Source organism: Haliotis rufescens, unplaced genomic scaffold (assembly GCF_023055435.1).
Source record: "Haliotis rufescens isolate VD_foot unplaced genomic scaffold, xgHalRufe1.0.p SCAF_6, whole genome shotgun sequence".
Classification (NCBI taxonomy): Eukaryota; Metazoa; Mollusca; class Gastropoda; order Lepetellida; family Haliotidae; genus Haliotis; species Haliotis rufescens.
In genome coordinates, this window is record NW_025964334.1 from 28,537,359 (window position 1) to 28,562,372 (window position 25,014).

Genomic DNA, 25,014 nt, shown 5'->3' on the forward strand with positions numbered 1-25,014 from the left:
TTATCACCTATAGTGTTTGTAATGACAAGTTATTATATTTGTTGATTAAAGAATAAAGTAATAACAATATTTTTCGCATTTCAAAGACTTCTTTTAGTTTTAGATCTTCCCAGGCTATTTGTCGAAATATGATTGGACGACAGATTCCCACAATACGTCATGCAAGATGTCTGCGCCCATGAGGGCATGCGGAATTTTGGAAACTGATAACGAGCAGACGACAAATACCCACGTTACAAACCATGTTATTGAGTTTTGAGTGAAATTATACTATTTTCCCGAGGCATTTTGAAACAAGAAGACAACACCATGTCTCTCTTCGCTGTCAGCAGGTAAGATTACATAGTTTCCCGATATTTTACAGTTTTATTTACAACTGAACTTATGAGTTCATTCATATGGCGAACTGTACACACATTTTATATGTTTCGATTTTCTGCCTTGGTATGACAGTGTAGTTAATAAGTCGCCTGCTGTCATTCACAGAACATACATGCATCCACAATCTACAGTACTACTCAGTAGAGCCGCGAGCCGCGAGGGGTCCAACAATCAAGACATGACACACTCTCACAGCTCGACCCTGTCTTGACTGTTTGGGCATCTTCACGGCTCTCGGCTAGTCTCCGGTTTCCACAAAATCACGCACAGGCACGAGTCGATAGACTGCTTCTAATTTCATGCAGAGGTAGCCTTGTTTTAAACGATTACAAATTATTATTTTTTTTTGGGGGGGGGGGGGGGGGGGGCATTACCCCAGTTCCATTTTTTGATAGGCATTACTTCGAAGTTGCCAGATGACAAAGTAGACACAAATTATGGATAACAACTGCTTTAATATTCAGTATAGATTCTTATATCCTTATACCATTGTCAAGCAAGACTGAATAAGGACAATGAAGGATGTTTGTTCAGAATATATATAGTAGGTGAAGGGTTAACAGTAACTACAATGGTATACTTGAGTGGGATAATATGAGTAGGTTATGACAACAGAAGGATAATGCTGTCACAACATGATGGACAGAGAACACATAGGTGGAACCCAATGAGACATATGAAGCCAATTTGTTTAATTCACATAGGTGTGGTGATTATTGCTTAATTAGTTCATAGTAGCTAGGCGGAAATAGCCTTGATCTCTGTTGATTGGTGGCTTGTGGCTGCGAATGTAGACTGCTTCTGTTGGTTTTCTTTTAGTGAAGTTTGGAGAGGATTTGAACGTTTTCCCAGTTGATGTTGTGATTTGGGGTAGATGCTCATATGGTCCTAGATGGCTGATTAACTGTCTAATTTGATGGTTGAGGTTTTGTTCTCTTTGATTCTGTACAATGTTCCTCATTCAGTTTTGCTTGACAAAGGTATAAGGATCTATACCAAAACATCACCTTTACAGTATTTCAGAAGTTGTTAACCATAAATTGTGTCTACTTTATTCCCCAGTAATTCCAGAGTACAGGCTAAAACGTTAACGATTTCTCTGGCAAAAATGGTCACTTGCAAATACAAATAATTGTGAAATTTAAAATAAGTTTACATTAGAAGTTTGAACTTTTAATTACCATGATTACCTTTACTCAAATTAACTCACTGTCAAGCTAAAACATTAAATACACGTATATAGTATACCTGTAGTCATTTCTTGACATTTTCCCAGTTTTAGCTTGACATTGAGTTAATTTGAGTAAAGGTACTTAAAACTTCAAAGCATGTATGGTTTTTACAACAATTTTAGTTATTTTCCCAATCAGAGTTTCTGAGTAAATTGAAGTTAAAGCTAATTTCTAACGTAAACTTGTCTTAAAGGCGTTTAACATTTCACAATTATTTGAGTTTGCAAGTGATCATGTGACTAGTTTAATTTCATTTATTGTAATACCAAGGTAAAAAAAATAAAGTGCCATTTTCGCCATGCAATAGTAACTGTTTTCACTTTTGGTGAGGTGTCATTTTCGCTAATCGATGCCATTTTCACTCGGTGACCGTTTGCTGAGGTGCCGTTTTTGCTATAACCCTTCAGTAGCTTATCGTATATCCCTACATCGCCTCTGGATGCTTCAAAGCCGACTGAAGACTCCAAAATGTTCGCCGCTTGTGGCTGAAGTTATGTTATGAATTAAGCTACACGAGGTATAATATTCAGTAACTAATGAAAACATACCTCAAAACTTTGTTTGTCACAAATGTAATTTTAATAAAACTTGATCTGTTGATAATTTTACATCAGAGCAATTGTAGGCACCGATGATGTACTGGCTGCTTTTTGTAAACTTTGTGTCTGTAATAATGGTAATGTCACATGACTCTTCATGTTGTGCATCTATTTATAACTTGACTGTAACGGAGGGAACTGAAATCATGTGACAGTAACAAGATGGCGCCTGATCGACTTGTTTTGCTTTGGTGAGGCATTATTGCTCTAAAATTAACAAGACTTGGTCATTTGACCATCCAAGTGTTTACAGAAATAATTGTTCTCAAAGGTAAGACGTCATTACAAAAACAAAAATACTTCTCAGGGGTTTGAAAAACACAGTACATGAGGATACTAGAATGTACCTGGTTTGGATATACATGTACCTGAGGTAACCATATCCCATCATCTGGTCCTCGTCACACAATCACACATTTTCTTTTTTAAATCAACATACCATGCTCTTCTTTAACATGTTTAATCACTTATCTCCAAATATGGAAGCTTTATTAAATCAAAAGCAAACTTTGAATTAGGATTCCAAATTAAAAACAAACACCATTTTTGTTTTTTCGAGGAGGTGCCATCTTTTTTCCAGGTTTTTGTTTTTTATCCGGAGTCCTAATTAAAATTTCACTTGATTAAACAGAAAAAGAACTGTTGTCCTTGTGTCTGGGGATGGGGGCTGAAGTTTATGGCAGTACTGCTCCCAGACCCGGGGGGTGGGTGGAAGCTATGCCTGATTTAACTTTAAAAATTTACTGCATCTGCCATCATTGTTTATTTGACTAATTATCCCCCGCCGCGCGAAAGCGCGAAGCGGGGGATATAGTATTCACGACCGTCCGTCCGTCCGTCCGTCCGTCCGTCCGTCCGTACGTCCCACCTGTTTGTTGCCGCGATATCTCAAGAACTAAACACTGGATTGTCTTCATATTTGGAACTATGGTGTATATACAGACTCCGCAGACACCAGTCGGTTTTGGTGACCTTGATCCCATTTTCAAGGTCACAGCAGACAAATCTGCTTTTAGAGTTGGAAAACGGTGTTGCCGCGATATCTCAAGAACTAAACACTGGATTGTCTTCATATTTGGAACTATGGTGTATATACAGACACCGCAGACACCAGTCGGTTTTGGTGACCTTGACCCCATTTTCAAGGTCACAGCAGGCAAATCTGCTTTTGGAGTTGGAAAACGGTGTTGCCGCGATATCTCAAGAACTAAACACTGGATTGTCTTCATATTTGGAACTATAGTGTATATACAGACTCCGCAGACACCAGTCGGTTTTGGTGACCTTGATCCCATTTTCAAGGTCACAGCAGGCAAATCTGCTTTTAGAGTTGGAAAACGGTGTTGCCGCGATATCTCAAGAACTAAACCTCTCGATTGTCTTCATATTTGGAACTATGGTGTATATACAGACACCGCAGACACCAGTCGGTTTTGGTGACCTTGACCCCATTTTCAAAGTCACAGCAGGCAAATCTGCTTTTGGAGTTAGAAAACGGTGTTGCCGCGATATCTCAAGAACTAATCGCTGGATTGTCTTCATATTTGGAACTATAGTGTATATACAGACACCGCATACACCTGTCAGATTTGGTGACCTTGACCCCATTTTCAAGGTCACAGCAGGCAAATCTGTTTTTGGAGATGGAAAACGGTGTTGCCACAATATCTCAAGAACTAATCGCTGGATTGTCTTCATATTTGGTACTATGGTGTATATGGCGGGGGATATTTCGTCACTCTGTGACAAATACTTGTTGACTTTTGCCATTGAGTTGTTACATTTCTTGGTGTGAATATTGTCCAAACTGCACAATATTGCTTAAAATGCAATCAAATGTTTAAAATATTCCACTTTTTGGGGGAAACCTGCTCACATTCCTGGTTGTTATATGAGGAAAGCATGAGCGGATGCAGTAACTGCAGCTAGGTATACATAAAACATTGTAGTATGAACCAGTATGATCTTTTGTGGACAACAACCATATGAGCCAAAGATGGTAGTAAGTGAGAGGTAATATTGGGCTTAAAGCTGCTAATGTGGGGCAGAAAGTAAATGTTGTTTCACATCACACTCCACAAAATTTAACCTGAATCTAAACAGTCTGTAACCAGTCATGATCATCCATGAAGATTAGTGGAGGGACGATACACCGATGTATCAGTGGATCGCGATTTTGTACTTCTCGATACAAAAGTATCGATCACAGTCATACACTGAGTAAAAAATACTGATTCTGACCTTAAATGTTTGCTTTAATAACTGTTCCACTAAATACTTATCAGTAGTGCAAGCATACATATTTTCATTTGTTGTGCCATACTTCACACTTGAAAAAGATGGCTTACACAGTGACACCACAGCTAAAAGCACATGCAAGTATCGTGATACATATCGAATCCTGAGTAAGGTATCGTGATACGTATCGGATCGCACAGTTGGTGTATTGTCCGACCCCTAATGAAGATCTGGGTTAGGATTTGTCTTCAGCAATCCATGTTTGTCATAAGAGGCAACTAACGGGATCGGGTTGTCAGACTTGCTGACTTGGTTGATGCATGTCATCATATATCCCAATTGCATGGATCGATGCTCATGATATCAGTCACTGGATTAGCTGGTCCAGACACGATTTTTAACAGACCGCCATCATATTGCTGGAATATTGCTGAGTGTGGTGGTAAACAACAAACAAACAAGATAGCATGAGGTATGATGACATATAATCATGATAATCAGTCAGGTGACAAATTAAAATAACTCGATCCACATTGGTCAGCTCTTATGACAGACATGTGGAACTGGTAAAACGTGACATGGTGACTTTGGCAAAGAGTTTGAATATATTTTTGTCTCAGCTTAACGGCCCTATCTGTAAATATATCTAATTGAACTTATGAGAGACCTGCATTTATTGTACTAACAGAACACACACACACACACACACACACACACACACACACACACACACACACACACCTTTTAATACTTTCCTGGGACATAAAAAAGGTCATAGATTATCTATGATACATACTATTCATGTCCATTTTTGAAATTATATCAGACAATACTTGACAATTCCTGAAAATAAAAAAAACTCAAGTTATCACCTGTCACAGTAAAACACTTGAAGAATAGCTATTGAAGACCTTATATCTCAGACAATACCATACTGACACATGCCTGTCTCATTTCTCTGTAATTATTGTGATATCTACTGTAATCTTTCCCCCAACCCCGATACCACCCTGTTTACTTTTCGTGAGGTCAAAATCATGTAATCATGGCTTCACATTGTCGCTAATATTATGATTTAACTTTTGTCTGATACCGTCACTGAATGTTTCAGGTTCATGGGAGATGAAGGTGATGAAGAAGAACATGAAACAACAGACAAAGCCCAGGACATTCTAGCCCGACTCCAGGCACAGGCAGAGGCAAGACAGCGGAATAAAGCATTAGAGGATGACAATGTCAGTGCTAAGGGAAAACGGAAACACAGAGATAGTGAAACACAACAAGAAGACGATGTGGTGAAAAAAAAGAAGAAGAAGAAAAGGGATAAAGATACGGATCATTCTGAGCATGATATTCTTGATGAAACAGACTCAACATCAAAACATAAAAAGAAAAAGAAGAAAAGTAAAGAATTATCAGATGATGACAATGATGACAAGCTACACATAACAAGGAAACACAAAAAGAAAAGGAAAAGATCGAGTAAGGAAGAGAAGGGTAGTGATTCTGATGTGTCAGTGAGTAATCTAGAGGGTGAAACAAATAAGGATAAGACTACAGTTGAGGAGGAGGCAGCGGCTACAGATGGAGAAGATGAGGAGCAAGACAAGATGGAAGCTGATCCTGTTACCATGGTGACATTGGGGGAAGGAGGGCAGGAAATTGGAGGATTCACTGTACTTGGAGATTTCAAGAAGAAAGAGAAAGAGCAAGTTAGTTCATTTTTGTTTTTTTTGTTTTATATTTCACAGGTCATTGATATAAAGAAGAACTAGGCTGTTTTCCTATTTTTAGTCTAGGTCTAGGCATTGTACACATATTTTGTTTCTATGTAGATTGGTAGTAAGCATAAAACTGACTTAGAAATAAGTAGCATATACAGCTTTATCTAACAACACTAAGATCTACTGAAAATGCTTCTAAGAACCCTTTTCGGCTGGCAGACTCAAAGGTTTTAGCACTGACTGCTATTTCCTGTTTCACTTAAACATGTATTGAATACTAAGCATATATCGTGTTTGGCCACACAGATGGTGTAAGATATTGAAGGTAATGTTCCAAGCAGATCACACAGGTTTTACCACACATAACATATTGGTTACCATGGTTGCAGGTACTGCGAGTATTGCCTGATTGGCTGGCTAGTCCCGATGTCATCAGTGCAGACTTGAGACACAAACGTCTTCCTATCAACGAGATGGTTGGCTTAGATCCACTCCTGGTGGAGAGGCTTGCTGAGAACAAAATATCCCATTTCTTCCCAGGTAATCAAAAAAACAAAAACAACTTCTATTATTCTGTATTCACATACATGTATATGCATTCTTAAATCTAAAGTTTGATTTTTAAACAATTTGAGAGTGTGCAGCACTGATGGAAATGTCTTTCAATCATTTCGAGGTCCAGCATGAATCGATTTTTTGTCATGTTCATGTTTTCCTCAGTCATAAAATGTGAAACATCTGGCAGCCAAGGCTGACAGGACTTTTGTATTTATTTTTTTAACTCTCCAGTTTACTTTATTTTTGCTAAATAATCAGTAGTACCAAATTGGATGACGTATGTCATGTACTATGTACTGATTCAGATTCTATAGGCATGATAGGATCACAGGTGGCCCACCTACCCTGGTGTCCCACATTCTATATTTCTCAAGAAAGTATTGAACACATGTTGAACACTGATAAAATCTCTCAATATTTGCAACATCAGTCCATCAGAAAACTAAAAAAACTTAAAGTTGTTCTGTTCACTCAGTGCAGATGCAGGTCATTCCTCAAGTCCTCAAGGTCATCAAGCATGGCTGGCTGGTTGGGTCAGGTGGATATCGACCTAATGACATTTGTGTGTCAGCACCAACAGGAAGCGGGAAGACACTGGCTTTTGTACTCCCCATTGTGCAGGTAGGTGTTTTGTTCAGAGTTCAAAATGCGCTTGCCCATAGGCCCATGGCAGGTAGATACTGTGTTGGGCCTGCAGTTTCAAATTTGTATGGGTCCTTTCGGCCTGCAGAAAATTTATCTGTTGATTTATTTGTCACAATAAGCTGCAGGGTTTTTTTAGTAATATTTCTCCAGACCAACAATTATCTGAGTCTTTTATACCCTCTGGCTAGCACTTTTTTTTCATTTAATGTATCTTGTGGCCAGCATTCTTACAGTTACATTACAGCTGCCTGGGCAAGTGAAACCAGTGATTGATAGCATAATCAACGTCTTAAGTCATCAGGGTATGATGACAAACAATCTCTGCTGAGTCACACAGCCTGATCTCAGTGACCTCCTCATTTTAATAGTGTCTCAAGACAAATATGAGTCACTTGGGAGGTATGCTGAATTGGGATTCACACAGAGTTGCTGAAAGTATAACAATATATTATTACACCCTATGTCTGTCTGTCATAAGAGGCACCAAATGGATGTTGTGATCAACTTTGCTGACTTAGTTCGTACCCTGACGAAATGAGACATTGCTCATAATGTCTCCTCCAGACTCCCTTTGTCATATAGCCGGAATATTGTTGAGTGAGGCATACATTAAAGAACAAAACACACAAACTATAATTGTACAGCACATCTATAAATATGTATTTTGATAAAACTGTGTGCAAGTATGATTGAACTGGAACTGCAGTGTTACTGGTAATCAGTAGAACTGGTATATCAAAGTTTCAATACGTTTTTAATGTTGATACTTTATTGATACATATTTATGAATATCAATACTAAATTAATAATTCATTGCCACAGAAACACTTACATTTTTTAAGAATACCATGGTTAAAATGGACAATAAAAAGGCAGGAAATTAAATTTTAAACATTTAAAGGATAAGTCTAGGTCATATTTAACAATAAGTTCACTAATGGCAGATCTAGATAGGAAAGTTTTATCTATAGATATCTATAGATAGAACAACTAATTTTGTTAAAAATTGATATATCATTGATACTTTTGAGTCAATATATCAATACTAAAAGTTCCAATCAGTGACACCCCTAACTTTATTGAAGGCCCTGAAACCAAGAGTGGTCCGCAGAGTACGGGCTGTGGTGGTGCTGCCGGTGAAGGATCTGGCTGTCCAGGTCTACAAGGTGTTCCTGGCCTATGTCCATGGCACAGAGCTCAAGGTAGGGGGAACCTAGATGTCAGCTGTGGTTACACTGGGGCGACTTCAGTGCTGGTGGACAAGTGTTGGCCAAGAGTGGAATGGAATGCAGAAAACATAGAGGGATATCCCCAAAAGTCTAAAGGATTCTTGTTGTTGATAGTCATTAAATGAAACATATTATTGAGTAGATGATGAAAATATGAAGTCATTTTGAAAAATGGTGTTCTTGCATTTCCTACCATGAATGCATTCAGTGAAAGTGATGGAGTGTAGATATTACCCCGGTACTGTTTCAAATACTTCATTACTTGATCATGCTGATAATGACAGTAGCTGTGTGTTAATGGATCTTTTAGCACATACACAGGCTTGAGACATGACTATTGATGACAAACCATATATCTTCTATTGTTTTTATCTTTATTGGCAAATATATTATATAGTACAATCAAATATGCTTATGACCATGAACCATCTACAAATGTAGCCTTTGAGCACTCAGAATCTATCCAATTGAGTGTTGTAATGACAACACTAGTGTTTGTGACAGGTGGGGCTAGCTGTTGGTCAGAAGACTCTTGTCAGTGAACAACAGACTCTTGTCATGAAAAAGTAAGTACAATGAGCCGGTGAATGCTAACATTGTTAGCACCCTCCTCTAGTGTCATCATAACATACTCCAAACATGCTCACAGTTGTAAAATATAAGTTGTATTTGTAATTGAACAACTGGTATGAACCTTCATATTCTGTGTATTCAAGAATTTTACCATGTTTACCTCTTGCTGATATGCGACCCGTGAAGATCCGGTGTAGAATAGGTCTTCAGCATCCCATGCTTACCGTAAAAGGCGACTATGTTTGTCGTAAGAGGCAACTAACGGGATCGGGTGGTCAGGATCGCTGACTTGGTTGATGCATGTCGTCGTATCCCATTTGCGTGGATCGATGCTCACGATATCAATCACTTGATTGTCTGGTCCCGACTTGATTATTTACAGACCACCGTCATATAGCTGTAATATTGCTGAGTGCGGCATAAAACCAACCAACCAACCAATCTTGCTAATATGCAAGAGTGGATCCAGCATTTTTAAAAGGGACAGGTCCAAAATATCCTCTCTCAGATAATTTTACTTCCTACAACATACTGCATATGGTTTTCAAAGGGGGTGGGTCCCCTCTGAATTCACCTATGATATGCAACTTATACCAGTAGTCAGTGATAAGTTCACTTAGTAATATGGGGTGGTGGGGTAGCCTGTTAGTTAAAGCTCCCCTCCTCATGCTGAAGACCCAAGTTTGATTCCAATCCTGGGTACAATGTGTGAAGCCCATTGAAGTGTCCCTCTTGGTATGACTTGAATAATGCCAAAAGTGGCACAACATTCAACCCACTCCCACAACCCAAATTTTAAAAATGATTTGAAGCAGGGCATGTTTGCCAGATTGATTAACTTCAATATGTGTTCAGTGTGGTGTTGCCTTGACTTTTCTGATATGAATTTCTGCACATAAAAAAGGAAACTATGTAGGCAACGTCTTGATTGTAATTTAGCCATTTACTAGTTGTGAAATTAGGTAGTTAATTATTCCATAAATATTCTTTCTGTGTACTATGTCTTGCAATTTCATAACTTTCCACCAAATGTCTATGCAGATTGCGTGGTCACATAAGCTTAGTGGATATCGTCGTGGCAACACCAGGACGACTTGTGGACCACATCACAAACACAGAAGGCTTTGATCTTTCTCAGCTGAGATTTTTGGTAGGTTGGACTTATGAATCCTAAGTTGCAAACAAGCCTTGGCTGTAAAGTGTGTTCCCAAAAGTATTGTTTTCACGGCAGAATAGCCAAAATGTAGGTCAATTCCGACAAATATAGCTACCTAATATTTGTAAGTACATAAGCCTGTCTTAGGTAAGGTACAGTTTGACCTATCACTATTTCCAGAGCTTTTGGACCATTATCAGGGGAGTTACCGGTAGTGGTTGCAAAACAGGCTCTAAAAGTTACCCGAAAGGGGGCTTGGGTCAACTACTGGTATTTGCCAATCATAGAAGATTAGATTCAGGATACTCAAACACCTTTGTCTTTATCTGTTAAAGCAAGTTTCATAATTTTGATCAACCATGCTGATATATCCCAGTCAATACCCTAGTAACAACTGCACAGACGCAATGTCTCAGTTTCACACGTCACTAATTACAATATATAGACGAAGACTGGAACATGGCACCAGACTGTGGAGCATCATCATGCTTTTGGTTAGCTAGAAAAACAGATGTGGCTTTATCGTGCTTGTGAATGAACATTAATACTAGTAGATAACAATAGTAATAAAAATAATGGGGTTTTTTTTGTCACTTTTTAAAACTTGTCACATGTATTATCCTGATTATAGGTTATAGATGAGGCTGACCGAATGATGGACGAAATAAAGCAGGACTGGTTAAGCATACTAGAGGGTGCTGTCTACCACCAAGATGGCTGTCAACAAGGCTCTAGCTCCAGGGAAATCCCAGGACCTCTGACAGTTGCAAAGTAAGGACTTCAAGATGATTATCAAAGTTAATACTATGGTGTAGTATGTTATTAAGTATGTGGGTAACGGGTTTAGTTTCATGTTAATCTTGAAAACACTTGTAGGAAATAGTCAACTCATGTAGTAATTCACTGAACAAAACACAGTGTACAGGTGGTGTCTCCTTATTCACTCATGATGGCACATTCAACTAATATTGTGTTCATCAGCAGTATATTGACCGCCTCCGTGGTCTAATGGTAGAGCGTCCGCCCAGAGACCGGAAGGTCCGGGGGTTCGATCCCCAAACGTGTCATACAAAAAGACGTTAAAAGATGGTACTTGTTGTTACCCTGTCTGGCACTCTGCATTAAGGGGCTAAAACAAGGACTGGTCGGCTCAGAGTCAGTATACTTTGTCTGAGTGGGGTATTCATGTTAAACTGCGGCATGGTATCTCAGTGAGCTTGCACTATAAATTGGCATCAGTCCGGACTAGTACAAGCAGCCACACACACACACACACGTGCATGCACGTCACTATTTAAGTGCAATAATCTTGGACGCGACGTTAAACCCCATTTCACCTCACCTCACCTCACCTCACCTCACCTCACCTCACCTTATTCACTCATGATGGCACATTCGACTGGCTTTGTGTTCATCAGCAGTATTAGTGCTATAACCAGTGTTCGAAATATGCGCCTGCTCGTAGGCCCGTGGCAGGTTGATCTTGTATCAGGCCTGTAATTTGAATTGTGTATTGTTCCTTATGGCCTGCAGGAAGTTTATGTGTCCATTTCTTTGTAACAATAAGCTGCCTTTTTTTAAATGAGGGCCTGAAGTGTTTAGTCAGGGTCTGCAGCTATTAAATTCTGCGGGTCTTAATGGAAGCCTGACAATATTTTTAACTTCAAACACTATGTTAAAGTGGTAAGATCACTTTAGGGAACAACGTCCAGGGCACTGTTCCACAAAGCGATCTTAGCGTTACAATGATCGCAAGCCTATGTTGAAGTATGGGAGTTGCGATATCCTTAGAGCTAGATTGCTTCATAGAACAAGGGCCAGGACACAGTAGGCCCTCATTTTTATATGCTTGTGACCTGACTTTAACAATGACATGATTAATTTCTAGTTCTGCAGTGGTGTCCCTATTCAGTCACTCACTCTGACCATGGAGTATCAATAAGTTGAATTAATTATTTTGTTTTGATCTCTTTTCAGTTGTTCAAGACTGCAGATTCCTGTAAGTACACGACAGCAGTGCCAGTTTCTACATTTTGTCAGAAGCTGTTATATTTATTATATTCATCTACGTAATTTTTATCTTATATGTTACTGTGGTGCGCACAGAACCATTTTAATCATAGTTTGATCAATCAGGAAAAAACTGCACCTGTTATGTTCTCCATGATCATGCTGATTCTACAAACTGCAGTGGTTGCTCTTTAGATAGCTGCTGACTTGGTTGATACATGTCATTGATCCCAATTGCGCGGATTGATGCTCATGATGTCAATCACTGGATTGTCTGGTCCAGACTCGATTATTTACAGACCGCCATCATATAGCTGGAATATTGCTGAGTGCGGCGTAAAACAACAAACAAACAAACGAACTTTAGATAGCTAAAGTGGATCAAAGGTTAGGCTAATTACGGTAGCTGATCTAGCAAATTTGATTAAAAGCTCCAGAACAAGGCAGGCCCATATGAGGTACAAACTATAACAAATACAACTACATGAATTACTGGATATCAGTAACCTTAATTTAAAATGACTCAGTTTGTCACAGATGACAAGTTTGTTTGTTTGTTTGTTGTTTAACGCCGCACTCAGCAATATTCCAGCTATATGACGGCGGTCTGTAAAATAATCGAGTCTGGACCAGACAATCCAGTGATTGACATCATAAGCATCAATCAATGCAATTGGGATAGGATGACAAGTATCAACCAAGTCAGCGAACCTGACCACCCAATCCCGTTAGCCACCTTTTACAACAAGCATAGTCGCTTTTTATGGTAAGCATGGGTTGCTGAAGACCTATTCTACCATGGATTTTCACGTCCCTCTTGTTAAACGTCCTCTGTTGTTGATATTCCAGCTGCAGAAGTTGTTGTTTTCCGCGACGTTGTCCCAAAACCCGGAGAAGCTGCAACACTTAAAACTGTTCCAGCCTCGATTGTTTACCTCTGTTGTCAAGGTGACACTGGATGAGGAGAAGAGGGTTGGTCGAGCTCTTACAGGGGGTGGAGAACAGGATAGAGGTAGGTGTAAGTAACAGATAGCAGGTCAGGAATGACTATCTTTGGTCTGAGGTTTTAATTTATACTTATACTGTACAAGGTATATATCATGTATACCGTATGTGCAGTGCATCAATAAGAAGACCATACATGTTTTTAAAACGAAATTTTCTGATCTGTCTGAAGTTTTTTTTTATTATTATTATTATTATTTTGTGATGAAACATTCAAAATCTTAACCCAGTTACATTGATAAGGTATAGTCTTTCGTGAGAATTCATCTTTGGATCAATTTATTTTCCCTGGTATGCAATACATCACATACAGAATCTCCAATACTTTTGTTTCAATAGATGAGAACGAGACCTCAGACATGGCAGCCCCCAGAGGAGAGTTTATTGGCAAGTTCACCACACCCATGGGATTGACAGTAAGATTGTTATACACACTGGTGTCTGAACATATGGATTAAAGTCAAGTGGACTTTGTCACAATCTTTATACTAAAATTTCATTTCACATCATGCAAAGGACTGAGCACCCATTTGAATCTATTGGTGAAGCCCACATTAGTAGTACTGGGCTGGTGGGCTGTTCTGGTTGATGTACACACCTTGAGGCAGTGTTGCAGAAGATAGTCCTGGGCTGATGGGTTAGTCCTGGGCTGATGGGCTAGTCCTGGGTTCATGGGTTAGTCCTTGGTTGATGGGTTAGTCCTGGGTTATTGGGTTAGTCCTGGGTTCATGGGTTAATCTTCGGTTGATGGGTTACTCCTGGGTTGTTGGGTTACTCCTTGGTTGTTGGGTTAGTCCTGGGTTGATGGGTTAGTCCTGGGTTAGTCCTGGGTTGATGGGTTAGTCCTGGGTTGATGGGTTATCCGGGGTTGATGGGTTATCCGGGGTTGATGGGTTAGTCCTGGGTTGATGGGTTACTCCTGGGTTGTTGGGTTACTCCTTGGTTGTTGGGTTAGTCCTGGGTTGATGGGTTAGTCCTGGGTTAGTCCTGGGTTGATTGGTTAGTCCTGGGTTGATGGGTTATCCGGGGTTGATGGGTTATCCGGGGTTGATGGGTTAGTCCTGGGTTGATGGGTTACTCCTGGGTTGTTGGGTTACTCCTGGGTTGATGGGTTAGTCCTGGGTTAGTCCTGGGTTGATGGGTTATCCGGGGTTGCTGGGTTAGTCCTGGGTTGATGGGGTAGTCCTGGGTTGTTGGGGTAGTCCTGGGTTCATGGGTTAGTCCTGGGTTGATGGTTTAGTTCTTGGTTGTTGGGTTAGTCTGGGGTTGATGGGTTATCCGGGGTTGATGGGTTAGCCCTGGGTTGCTTGGTTAGTCCTGGGTTGATAGGGTAGTCCTGGGTTGTTGGGGTAGTCCTGGGTTCATGGGTTAGTCCTGGGTTCATGGTTTAGTTCTTGGTTGTTGGGTCAGTCCGGGGTTGATGGGTTAGCCCTGGGTTGTTGGGTTAGTCCTGGGTTGTTGGGGTAGTCCTGGGTTCATGGGTTAGTCCTGGGTTGAAGGGGTAGTCCTGGGTTGTTGGGGTAGTCCTGGGTTGCTGGGTTATCCTGGGTTGCTGGGTTATCCTGGGTTGATGGGTTAGTCCTGGGTTGATGGGTTAGTCCTGGGTTGTTGGGTTAGTCCTGGGTTGTTGGGGTAGTCCTGGGTTCATGGGTTAGTCCTGGGTTGATGGTTTAGTTCTTGGTTGTTGGGTTAGTCCGGGGTTGATGGGTTAGTCCTGGGTTGTTGGGTTAGTCCTGGGTTGTTGGGGTAGTCCTGGGTTGCTGGGTTAGTCCTGGGTTGAAGGGTTAGTCCTGGGTTGTTGGGGTAGTCCTGGGTTGATGGGTTATCCTGGGTTGATGGGTTATCCTGGGTTGATGGGTTAGTCCGGGGTTGCTGGGTTAGTCCAGGGTTGATTGGTTAGTCCTGGGTTGCTGGGTTAGTCCTGGGTTGCTGGGTTAGTCCTGGGTTGATGGGGTAGTCCTGGGTTGATGGGTTAGTCCTGGGTTGTTGGGTTGTTGGGTTAGTCCTGGGTTGATGGGTTAGTCCTGGGTTGTTGGGTTAGTCCTGGGTTGTTGGGGTAATCCTGGGTTGATAGGTTAGTCCTGGGTTGATGGGATAGTCCTGGGTTGTTGAGTTAGTCCTGGGTTGATGGGTTAGTCCTGGGTTGTTGAGTTAGTCCTGGGTTCATAGGTTAGTCCTGGGTTGATGGGATAGTCCTGGGTTGTTGAGTTAGTCCTGGGTTGATGGGTTAGTCCTGGGTTGATGGGTTATCCTGGGTTGATGGGTTATCCTGGGTTGATGGGTTAGCCCTGGGTAAGTCCTGGGTTCATGGGCTAGTCCTGGGTTGAAGGGTTAGTCCTGGGTTGTTGGGGTAGTCCTGGGTTGCTGGGTTATCCTGGGTTGATGGGTTAGTCCTGGGTTGCTGGGTTATGCGGGGTTGATGGGTTAGTCCTGGGTTGTTGGGGTAATCCTGGGTTCATAGGTTAGTCCTGGGTTGATGGGTTAGTCCTGGGTTGATGGGTTATCCGGGGTTGATGGGTTAGCCTGGGTTGATGGGTTAGCCCTGGGTAAGTCCTGGGTTCATGGGCTAGTCCTGGGTTGAAGGGTTAGTCCTGGGTTGTTGGGGTAGTCCTGGGTTGCTGGGTTATCCTGGGTTCATGGGTTATCCTGGGTTCATGGGTTAGTCCTGGGTTGCTGGGTTATCCGGGGTTGATGGGTTAGTCCTGGGTTGTTGGGGAAATCCTGGGTTCATAGGTTAGTCCTGGGTTCATGGGTTAGTCCTGGGTTGTTGGGGTAATCCTGGGTTCATAGGTTAGTCCTGGGTTGTTGGGGTAGTCCTGGGTTGATGGGTTATCCTGGGTTGATGGGTTAGTCCTGGGTTGCTGGGTTATCCGGGGTTGATGGGTTAGTCCTGGGTTTCTGCTGACCTTGACCTTGTGTTTACAGGAGTATTACCTGCGTGTGTCAGGGGCAGAGAAGCCTCTTGTCATCCTCCACTTCCTACACCAGCTCAAGTTCCGCCATGTGCTCTGCTTCACCAACTCCCGGGAAGCCACACACAGGTAAGCCATATAGGAACTTCAACAACTGTAACTACAGCTCAAGTAATTTGGCTGCAGTTGTTTAATGTATTTATCAGGCAACAAGGTTTTTGACTGACAAGACTGGCGCCAAGAGCCACAATCAGAAAATACACTAAGAACAAATATAATTTACTTTGCACGATTGCTCTCTATTTTATTTGATCAGAAAAATACCCAACTTCAAATGTCAAAAGTTATTAGGGACCCAAATACTTATGCTTGTCCCAAAACTGGTTAAACTGGTAGTGCAATGATTATGCTGTGTGTATCAGGTTGTACCTGCTGGTGAAGGAGTTTGGCGGTGTGCGGGTACAGGAATACTCCTCCAGTCTCTCTGCCAACAAGAGGAACAGGATGATCAATGACTTCTCCGCCAACAAGGTGGACCTGTAAGTCATCATCACTACCATGATGTGTAGATACACAGGACTTGATCACTGTATACTTTGTATACCAGTATACTTCAAACAACTTTCCATTGATGCATCATGGTACATCAAGTTTCTATACAACTGTCGTCAGTTAACCTATCAATACAAAAGTATATGTTACATATCTGTTGGTTTGTTAAGTTACCAAAGTTGTGGCTGTGCACTAAATTTCGGTGCATCAAGTGTTCAAACTGTTTTTACTATTCTATAATCAGCCAATCAGGAAACAGAAGTATGTTAGTGGGCATTGCCTAAATTTTTCAGTTTATGGAAACACAAAAGAAATTGCTTGGTTAGCCAATCAAGTATCACTTGCAATTTATTTATTGTGTCCTGATTTTGTGTATTGTACCAGCCCAAGCTGATTGGTTCTAAAACAAATCTAAAACAGTCTTGTCCATCTCACTAGGAAGCTGCATTAAACCGTACACATGCTAAGACCATCTCCAACATGAGACTGTTTGTGTCATTTAGACTAATCTGCTCCGATGCGATGGCTCGTGGTATGGATGTAGAGAATGTCAAGTATGTCATCTCATACGACACCACGACCCACATCAAGACATACATCCACCGTGTTGGTCGGACAGCTCGGGCCGGCAAAGTGGGAACAGCCTTGACCTTCCTGGAGAATAAGGAGGTAAGGGGTCTTAGATGCTTAATAGGGATGTACCACTACTGAGGATGCAAGGGTAGCTTTAGTCTTTAGATTTTTCAGTCAGTTTGTAAAATGACTGAAATATTTAGACATTTTATAAATTGTCAAAATAAGTGAATCACATTTTACACATTGACTGTAACCTATACACTCCTACAAATGAAAAGGCTCGTAATATCAAAATCTTCATAGATCACGGGTACCCAATCAATGTTTAGAAATGCGTATAGATATCATGGATATTGCCTCAACTTTTATTTACGCTGTCCTCACAGACGGTAGCCCAGTCCCTTGTCACACTTAGTTGAGTTAGCGAGCAAATCGACACACAGCAGCTAGTGAACCCTAGCTGGCAGTGTTAGACAGCTGGGTAGATTAGAGCCCCTTTAGCAAATTTCATACTTTGAGATGATGGAAACCAATAAAAGATGTATATCTAGCCATGAGCAATAAGAAACCTTTGGCTGCATGTTTTTGTATGGTCTGACAAAAGCCTGATGTGTAACCTGTAAGTCCCTGTGGTCCCTGTATGGTGATCTCCCTTTAGTTACTGGCGATCACTAGCCCATTTATATATTGTGTTGTGAACTCATTCTTTCTGCTTCTTAATGTTCCTCAACTAGGTTTAAATAAAATCTGTGTTATTCTAGTTATTGTGCTGTCCTTCGTTTTTATAAAGTCTAAATATATGTATTATTAATGTGTAACTTCTCGTCACGATATGCCTCAAATATTGCCGATGTGACGTTAAATTTTAACTCACTCACTCACTGATGTGTGCCTGCAGGTGTATCACTTCAAAAAGATGGTGCAGGAAGCAGGAAAGACCAGCATCAAGGAGATGGAGATAGACAAAGAGGCATTATCACCCCTGGTTCCACAATTCCAGGTGGCGTTGAAGCAACTGCCACAACTTCTTATGGTAGGAATGATGCTTTATGACTGCTTTCTCACTGATGGTAAGGTATTTAATGGTGGAGTGTTAGGTTGGTCTGATGCATTGAGAAACATAAAGAGAATCTGGACTTCTTTTCTTGACTGTAAACTGGATTATGTTTATTTGTTCTTGGCATTTCATGTTCGACATGGTTTTACTCAAATTTCACCATTGACCTCACTTCATTAAGACAGTAGACAGTAGGCGGTCAGGTAGCGCTCGTCACGTCGAAGACCCGGGTTCGATTCCTAACATGGGTACAATGTATGAAGCCCATTTCTGGTGTCCCCTGCCGTGATATTGCTGGAATAGTTCTAAAAGCAGCGTAAAACCATACTCACTCACTCACTCATTAAGTAGAGTTGATGATCCTAAGAGAGAGCATCAAGTATTGTATAACTGAAGGGTTATATTTGCAGAATGGTCTTCAGTAGTGAAAAGACGATATAATATAGATGCATTATACTGATTGGGAAATGTGAACTCACGGAAACATCACTCATTTTTATCAATGTTGATGATGTATTGACTTTACAACTTGCATCCTTAATTTGATGTACTTGATGTGGTGTCACAATTATAAACATCCTTGTTTTTAATTTCAGGAAGAGAAAAGAAAGAAGAAACAGAAAGGCTGAGCAAGACTGAGAATAAATCAATGGTGACAAGTTTCCTGTGCCACAGTCATGACAGTATGATGTACTGATAACATAAATCACATGACATGAACATAGTTTAACAGTAGTATGTGGACCTAAACTAAATGTCTTCACAAAAAACATCAGACCATCATCATGATAGACCATATGTTTAAAAATATTTACTACTAATTACTGATATGCCAGGATAAGTTGGGTTGTGATCTGACAATTAACCCTGTATGACTGTATTATGTCGGCTGGCGCATACCATTGTAAAGAAAGGGGTAGCAGGTGGTCCGCAACAAGTATTTCGATGGATATGTTAGTGTGCTGTCTTGGCTAACAAGTTGTGACACTGACCTCTTAATTGTCTTGTGACCAACATAGTCAATGTCACTGTCATAACTTGCAAGTGCACAACATGCGTAGACCCTCCCTACCTGCAACAAAGCAAATATGTTTGCCCAAATTCTGTGCACAGCCTACTTATCTCCAATACATTTTGTGAGGTGGTTCAACTTATCCTGGATTACCAGTAGAACCTGAAGGATAGGCAACTCAATTGTAAGCAGTTGAAAGTTCAGTGAACAATGGTGTAGGAAATAAAACTGAATTCCTTAATTGGACTGCCTCAACATGTTTCACTAAGGCGTCCTGATACTTAACACTGCCCTCCCATTTGTCTACCTTTCTTACGGTAAGTGGAATGGAATTGCTGATCAGAGAGACTTAGATGAGCTTATATCATGTCGGCTGCGCACACCATTAACCACGGGTGGATTGATATGTATCTCCTCTCCATTGTATAAAACTGAAGACATCTCTGCCCTTAAAACAAAAGGAAGTTCACATCCAAGACAGAAATGTCAGTCTAAACACTCAACAAAAAACAGTCTTATAAAACATGTCTTTATGTTCATACAAACATTGGTTGTCATGATTGTATTTAAAATGGCAGCTTCATATAGTTTCATCTCTGCATTTCAATCTGTAGTACATAATACAATGAGTTTGTATTATAAACCTTCATCTCTCATTATACAAATGCAAAGTACGAAATCGTTTTCTACATTTGATGTAAATATCTTGTTTCGTTTGTACATAACAATTTGCATATAAATATTAAAAGGTATAGCTTGCAATATAATGTTTTTGTTGTGTTTGAAACCTACTTGATTAGATATATAATATTTCAGTATTTTGTTTCATATTAAATTTTGTGATTTGTTTTTTCAATATGAGACATAACTCACCCTTACCTAGGAGAAGTACCTTTACCAGTTTGGTGAAACCCATGGACACAGAAACATAATCAGAACCGACAATCATAGGTTTCTGGCATGCCAAAGAGATGAACTCTACACAGCAAATTGCATCGTCTTAAGACGACAGGGCCACCTGTGCCACCCTAGCAGCCAGTGATCATGTTGATTATCATCCAAGGTGACCAAGGTGTCAGGATGAATGCACACACACAAGGACTGATCTGTAGTGTAATGCAGATGCCTGACAAAGTGTTGGCCCCAGATGGCCTTTTTCAGCCATCATAATGTGCACCACAAGCAGGTGTCTGGGGTGCTTGGTTACTTGCCCCTGTCGAGCTGATTGGTAGTGAAACACAGCTTACCTCAAATATTTTATCAAAAGTTTTCCCCCTGAGTCATTTTCTTCACATGTAACACTAAACAGTAGCATTTGCGCCAAACAGGAAAACTGATAACAGTGTCTCAGAGTTGCAGAACCACTAACATTCAAGACCTTCAAAACAAAATGATTTCATCTGGGTAAAAGATATCAAGAATCTTGTGAACCATCCTCCAATCTGTCCTTGACCTTGCTGAAGTCACTGAAGTCACTGAAGTCTAGAATCTGTGACCCAGCCTCTATTCTCACATCTTGACATTGAGCATGATCTTTCTACTTTGAGATCACCGTCGCCTCTTCTTTGGAAATTTGACTGGACGAAGGTATGGATTGTCTATGGTATCAGAGTCAACCGAATCTTGTGAGAGTAGCTGAGAGAAGGATGTGGATTCTACAGGTGTGTCTGTCTGTGCGTCAGACCCAGACTGACCATCTCGAGCCTCTCTCTGGCGTTTAGACACAGCTTGTTGTGTCTCCACTGGCTCCTGAGCATCCAAATCCTGATCCTTAGGGAGGAGAGCATTAAGATATGCACGGGGGGAAGGTTTCACTGCAATCACTAGAATACAGACACAGGAATCGTCTTAATCCCAACTGTTTAGTATCATTAAAACATTCCTTTTATATAAGTCGTTATTGGCAGATCTACAAAATACAAAACTTAATACGGTTACTTAGAAAACATCAACTATGGATATTAAACAAGGAACAGAGTGAACAGGGACTTACTCTTCCGGACAAACAGACTAAACTGAAGACTGACATAATAGCAGTGTTGGAAATGAAGCATGAAAGTTCAGGTGTCATTGTCATAACCCTTGTCTTAATAGATACAAATTTAAGGTGTTTCTTGATTGAGACAGCAGCAATCTCTCCACATGATCAAGAGGCAAGGACCTCCCTATACTAACGCCAGGCAGGCTGGATGGGAGACTTACATGGGTAGGCTGCCATATCATCTGAAAATAAACTCTGCGTCTCTCCTGTCTTGGCAATAAAGCGAGTGAGCGCTCTCTCCACATCTCTTTTCTGGGATGCTGCTTTCTCTCGGATCAACTGGTATTCATTGCTTGGCTGTTTGTGTGTCTAGAACAAAAGAACATGCATTTTTTGTTGTTTATAGTCATTCTCGAATATGAAATAGGAGATTTACTTTGCAGGAACCATGAATGATAGGAAACTAAAACGAAATATTTCACACAATTCAGTTTACTGATTCTGCAGATCCTTAAATAAAAAATTTAAAGTGGAGAAAAAAATCAGAAAAGCATCATATTTTTTTATGGATTTCCAGTTCCGGTATACATGGTATACACACCTAGGTTTCACATATATTCTGTAATACAAGACATAAAACACATTCCAGTCTTTACCAAAGTTCTAATGTATGTATGTGGATCCGGAAAGGGCGGCAGAAAGTCTGGTATGTGTGAGGGGTGTGCCTTCTTGTCTCCAGTCTGCAGAGTGGGTAGTGTAGGACTAGGGGTGCTTGGTGTTGCTGAAAGGACAAATCAGTAACAAAGGGTGAATCTGTTTGGTTTAACACTTCTTTAACCAGTATTTCCAGGGTTAGAAATTAACACTAGCCCTTTAGCCCAGGGCCAGCGCAAATTCCTGTGGGCTAGTACAAATTTCCCAATTTCACCATTGTTTTAACATTACAAGGCCAATTTATATTTACCTGGGCTAGTAAAACTTTTGAGTTTAGTTCTAGTCCTGCTTGATTTAGGAGGATAACGCTAAGTGATGCAGGTCTTAGATGATTACCACTTTGGTGAAACCCATGATCAAGGGTAAGGAAACAATATACCATGAATCATAATATTGTTGAATCTAGAATATAAATCCATGAGCATATGATTCTAGCCGCCCAACGGATGAAACCCTGCACAATGATTTGCATCGCCTTTGATGACCGGGCCACCTGCGCCTCTACTGGAAACTCTAATAGGAATTTGATTATGAAAATAACTTACGTGGAATGAAGATGGATTTGTTGTACCTCTTGGCATGGGCAGGAATTGCATCTACTTTTACACCTGAACACAGAATAAAGCAATCTTAAATCTGATTATGATAAACAGAAATCATTATAATCTATCATGTATATCCAAATAGATAATAGTAGTACATAAATTGAAATCAAGGTAATATATATACTTAAGACTCAGTTTCACAGTTAACAGACAAACCATATCAATCCATCCAAGAAAAGACAATTACCCATGTCAACCAGGGCCATGACAACATCACTGAGCATTGACTCCGTTCTCCCAGCCAGTTCGGTGTATGCTCTTGCACTGCGCCCAACCTCTGTCAAAACTTTGTTTTTAAAAAAATAGATGTGTTAATATAATCGTGATAATCAGGAAAATACACACATCACTGACATTGCAAATCAATCAATGTAGACACCATTCAGTCCCTATTGAAAGTTACTGGTCATAAGGTAAGGGTCCTCCAATCAATGCCGAAGTCACCCCATCCATTGAGTCACCTCTTAGCATAGGTTGCTGGGGGTCTATTTTAGCCAATAATCCACCTTAATTCACAACTTACCCCCAAGGATTGGAAAGGGGTGATTGTTTGACGTTAGTAAAGTTAGTGAGTTGGGTTAAACGCCGGGGGTAAACAGTACTCCAGTAATATCACGGCATGTCAACTTGATGTGGGAGGTAATCCCGAAGTGATGCAGGTCACAGACATTTATCCCTTTGGTGAAACCCACGAGTATGGGTATGGCACAAGCACAATTGACAAAGCTAGAAACCAGACAAACCAGGATTTGAACCAATAACCATAGGTTTCAGGCATGCCAAAGCGATGCAACTCTGCAAAGAGAATAGTAAAGGGGTGCTGGCAAAACTGCAGTTTACTGGGTGTAGCTTATAGCGCTAAATGGCGCAGGATGCCGGCTGTGGCTCTTGCTTCATTGACCTGCCTCTTCAATCCTTAGAGTTAGTTGTATTAGAGCTAAGGTAGGTAACGCCCATCTCTATCCCCTCTCCATACAAGCATTACTTTACAATCATTAGGGTTTGGTACACTCTGATCAAACACCCCCTCACAATCTTTAGGGTTGGGCACCCCTTGCGTTAGTTGTGAGTTATAGTACGGGTTAACTATCTCTCGGTACAAATTAATCTGATATAATTTGATGAAAATCTGTACATTATTTATCAAGTTTTGAGTTTCACTGAGAAATAGCAACTGAGTATGTGCATCAAAGTAAACAAAAAGGCGCTGATCACTTGGTAAACAAGCATGAACTATTTCTGATCGAGCATGTAGTCTCGTTTGCTTAGCTTCAACCAGGCATATGCGTGTTCCATCCTACTTAATGTACTAAATGAAAACCAAAAACGTACGCCAAGTTAAATGCAGTGGTCCTGGTGTGACTGACCCTCAGGATAGTAAACAATGGTAAAGGGGGGCTATTTCGGCAAAGGGTGCCTAACTAACCGTCGGGATAGTTAATAGGAGTTGGTGAGATTATGTTCGCTACCCAATAGAATCATAAAAAAAATAGATATATCTCAAGATTTTGTATAGAAAAATAAATATTTGCACGTGCAGTATGAGTTGTGTTACGGATAGCGAAGGTTACTCCCAACTCAATCCTTAGCGATTGGATCCTTGAATGAAAACAGTGGCGAACATATTTAATAGCGGCTCTGATGACTTCAAGAGACACGTGAGGTCAGGGAAGAATCAGCCATAGGCCGCCACATAATGCCATATAGATGCCCCCCGTAAACTGTCATTTTGACGTATATAAAAAGACGTACAACTCTGTAACATCTCTCGGAGAGTTTCTACAGCCATGTCTTCAGCTTCTCCAAATCCAACTTCGTAAGAAAGCGCAGCGACAGCAACCTTAACTGCTTTTCGCCGCGAGCTTGCATGAGTGTCAACTTCCAATGCCATCTTGAAATGAACAAATATAATTGTTGTACGAAAGAAAGGGACAAATTAAGATGGTTGAATCCTGAGATCAAACCCCAAAGCCGCCATTACAGTTCTCAACGCCACCTGCAGGCAGTACCTCGGAGGGAGGTAACTCTAAATCCATAGCTTCGTCACAAGAGTGCCGTGACTGTCAGATCCCATCGCGGCTCTCCGCTTGGGGCCCTCATCCTTACATTTGTTCGAATCCCCGTGTGTTGTCTTCACAACAACAAAAATCCTTAAAACATATTTACTTTGAATTATCAGTAACAATTTCACATAGATCTACCATGATCTAGCTTATCGATGAAACGACAGAGCTGTACATCGTCTCTTCCGCACT

General features: G+C 40.7%; 2 protein-coding genes across 2 annotated transcripts; one reads left to right on the plus strand and one right to left on the minus strand.

Moving 5' to 3' along the window:
* Positions 1-116: 116 nt before the first annotated feature.
* On the plus strand, positions 117-20,382 carry LOC124141069 (ATP-dependent RNA helicase DDX51-like). The gene is made up of 16 exons (XM_046508963.2): positions 117-332; positions 5,562-6,162; positions 6,564-6,714; positions 7,208-7,353; positions 8,463-8,579; positions 9,111-9,172; positions 10,221-10,329; positions 10,967-11,106; positions 12,313-12,334; positions 13,195-13,357; positions 13,690-13,766; positions 16,276-16,391; positions 16,685-16,801; positions 17,318-17,483; positions 18,289-18,423; positions 19,044-20,382. Exons 1-16 carry the CDS (start codon positions 310-312, stop codon positions 19,074-19,076), a joined length of 2,178 nt encoding a protein of 725 aa, XP_046364919.2. The 5' UTR covers positions 117-309; the 3' UTR covers positions 19,077-20,382.
* LOC124141070 (transcription initiation factor TFIID subunit 8-like) lies at positions 19,975-24,755 on the minus strand. The gene is made up of 6 exons (XM_046508964.2): positions 24,512-24,755; positions 22,947-23,045; positions 22,700-22,762; positions 22,097-22,221; positions 21,662-21,809; positions 19,975-21,282 (listed from the first exon to the last, which is right to left on the minus strand). The coding sequence occupies exons 1-6, from the start codon at positions 24,648-24,650 to the stop codon at positions 21,008-21,010; spliced, it is 849 nt and encodes a 282-aa protein (XP_046364920.1). The 5' UTR covers positions 24,651-24,755; the 3' UTR covers positions 19,975-21,007.
* Positions 24,756-25,014: the final 259 nt, after the last annotated feature.

What these genes read in the sequence shown, in the direction of transcription:
- LOC124141069 (XM_046508963.2), top strand. Translation starts at nt 310, where the DNA reads ATGTCTCTCTTCGCTGTCAGCAG. An exon ending in CAGACTCTTGTCATGAAAAA is followed by an intron (nt 9,173 to 10,220) that starts GTAAGTACAATG and finishes ATGTCTATGCAG; the next exon opens with ATTGCGTGGTCACATAAGCT. An exon ending in GTTCAAGACTGCAGATTCCT is followed by an intron (nt 12,335 to 13,194) that starts GTAAGTACACGA and finishes TTGATATTCCAG; the next exon opens with CTGCAGAAGTTGTTGTTTTC.
- LOC124141070 (XM_046508964.2), bottom strand. Translation starts at nt 24,650, where the DNA reads ATGGCATTGGAAGTTGACACTCATGCAAGCTCGCGGCGAAAAGCAGTT. An exon ending in CAAATCCATCTTCATTCCAC is followed by an intron (nt 22,222 to 22,699) that starts GTAAGTTATTTT and finishes TTGTCCTTTCAG; the next exon opens with CAACACCAAGCACCCCTAGT. An exon ending in TGATATGGCAGCCTACCCAT is followed by an intron (nt 21,283 to 21,661) that starts GTAAGTCTCCCA and finishes TCTGTATTCTAG; the next exon opens with TGATTGCAGTGAAACCTTCC.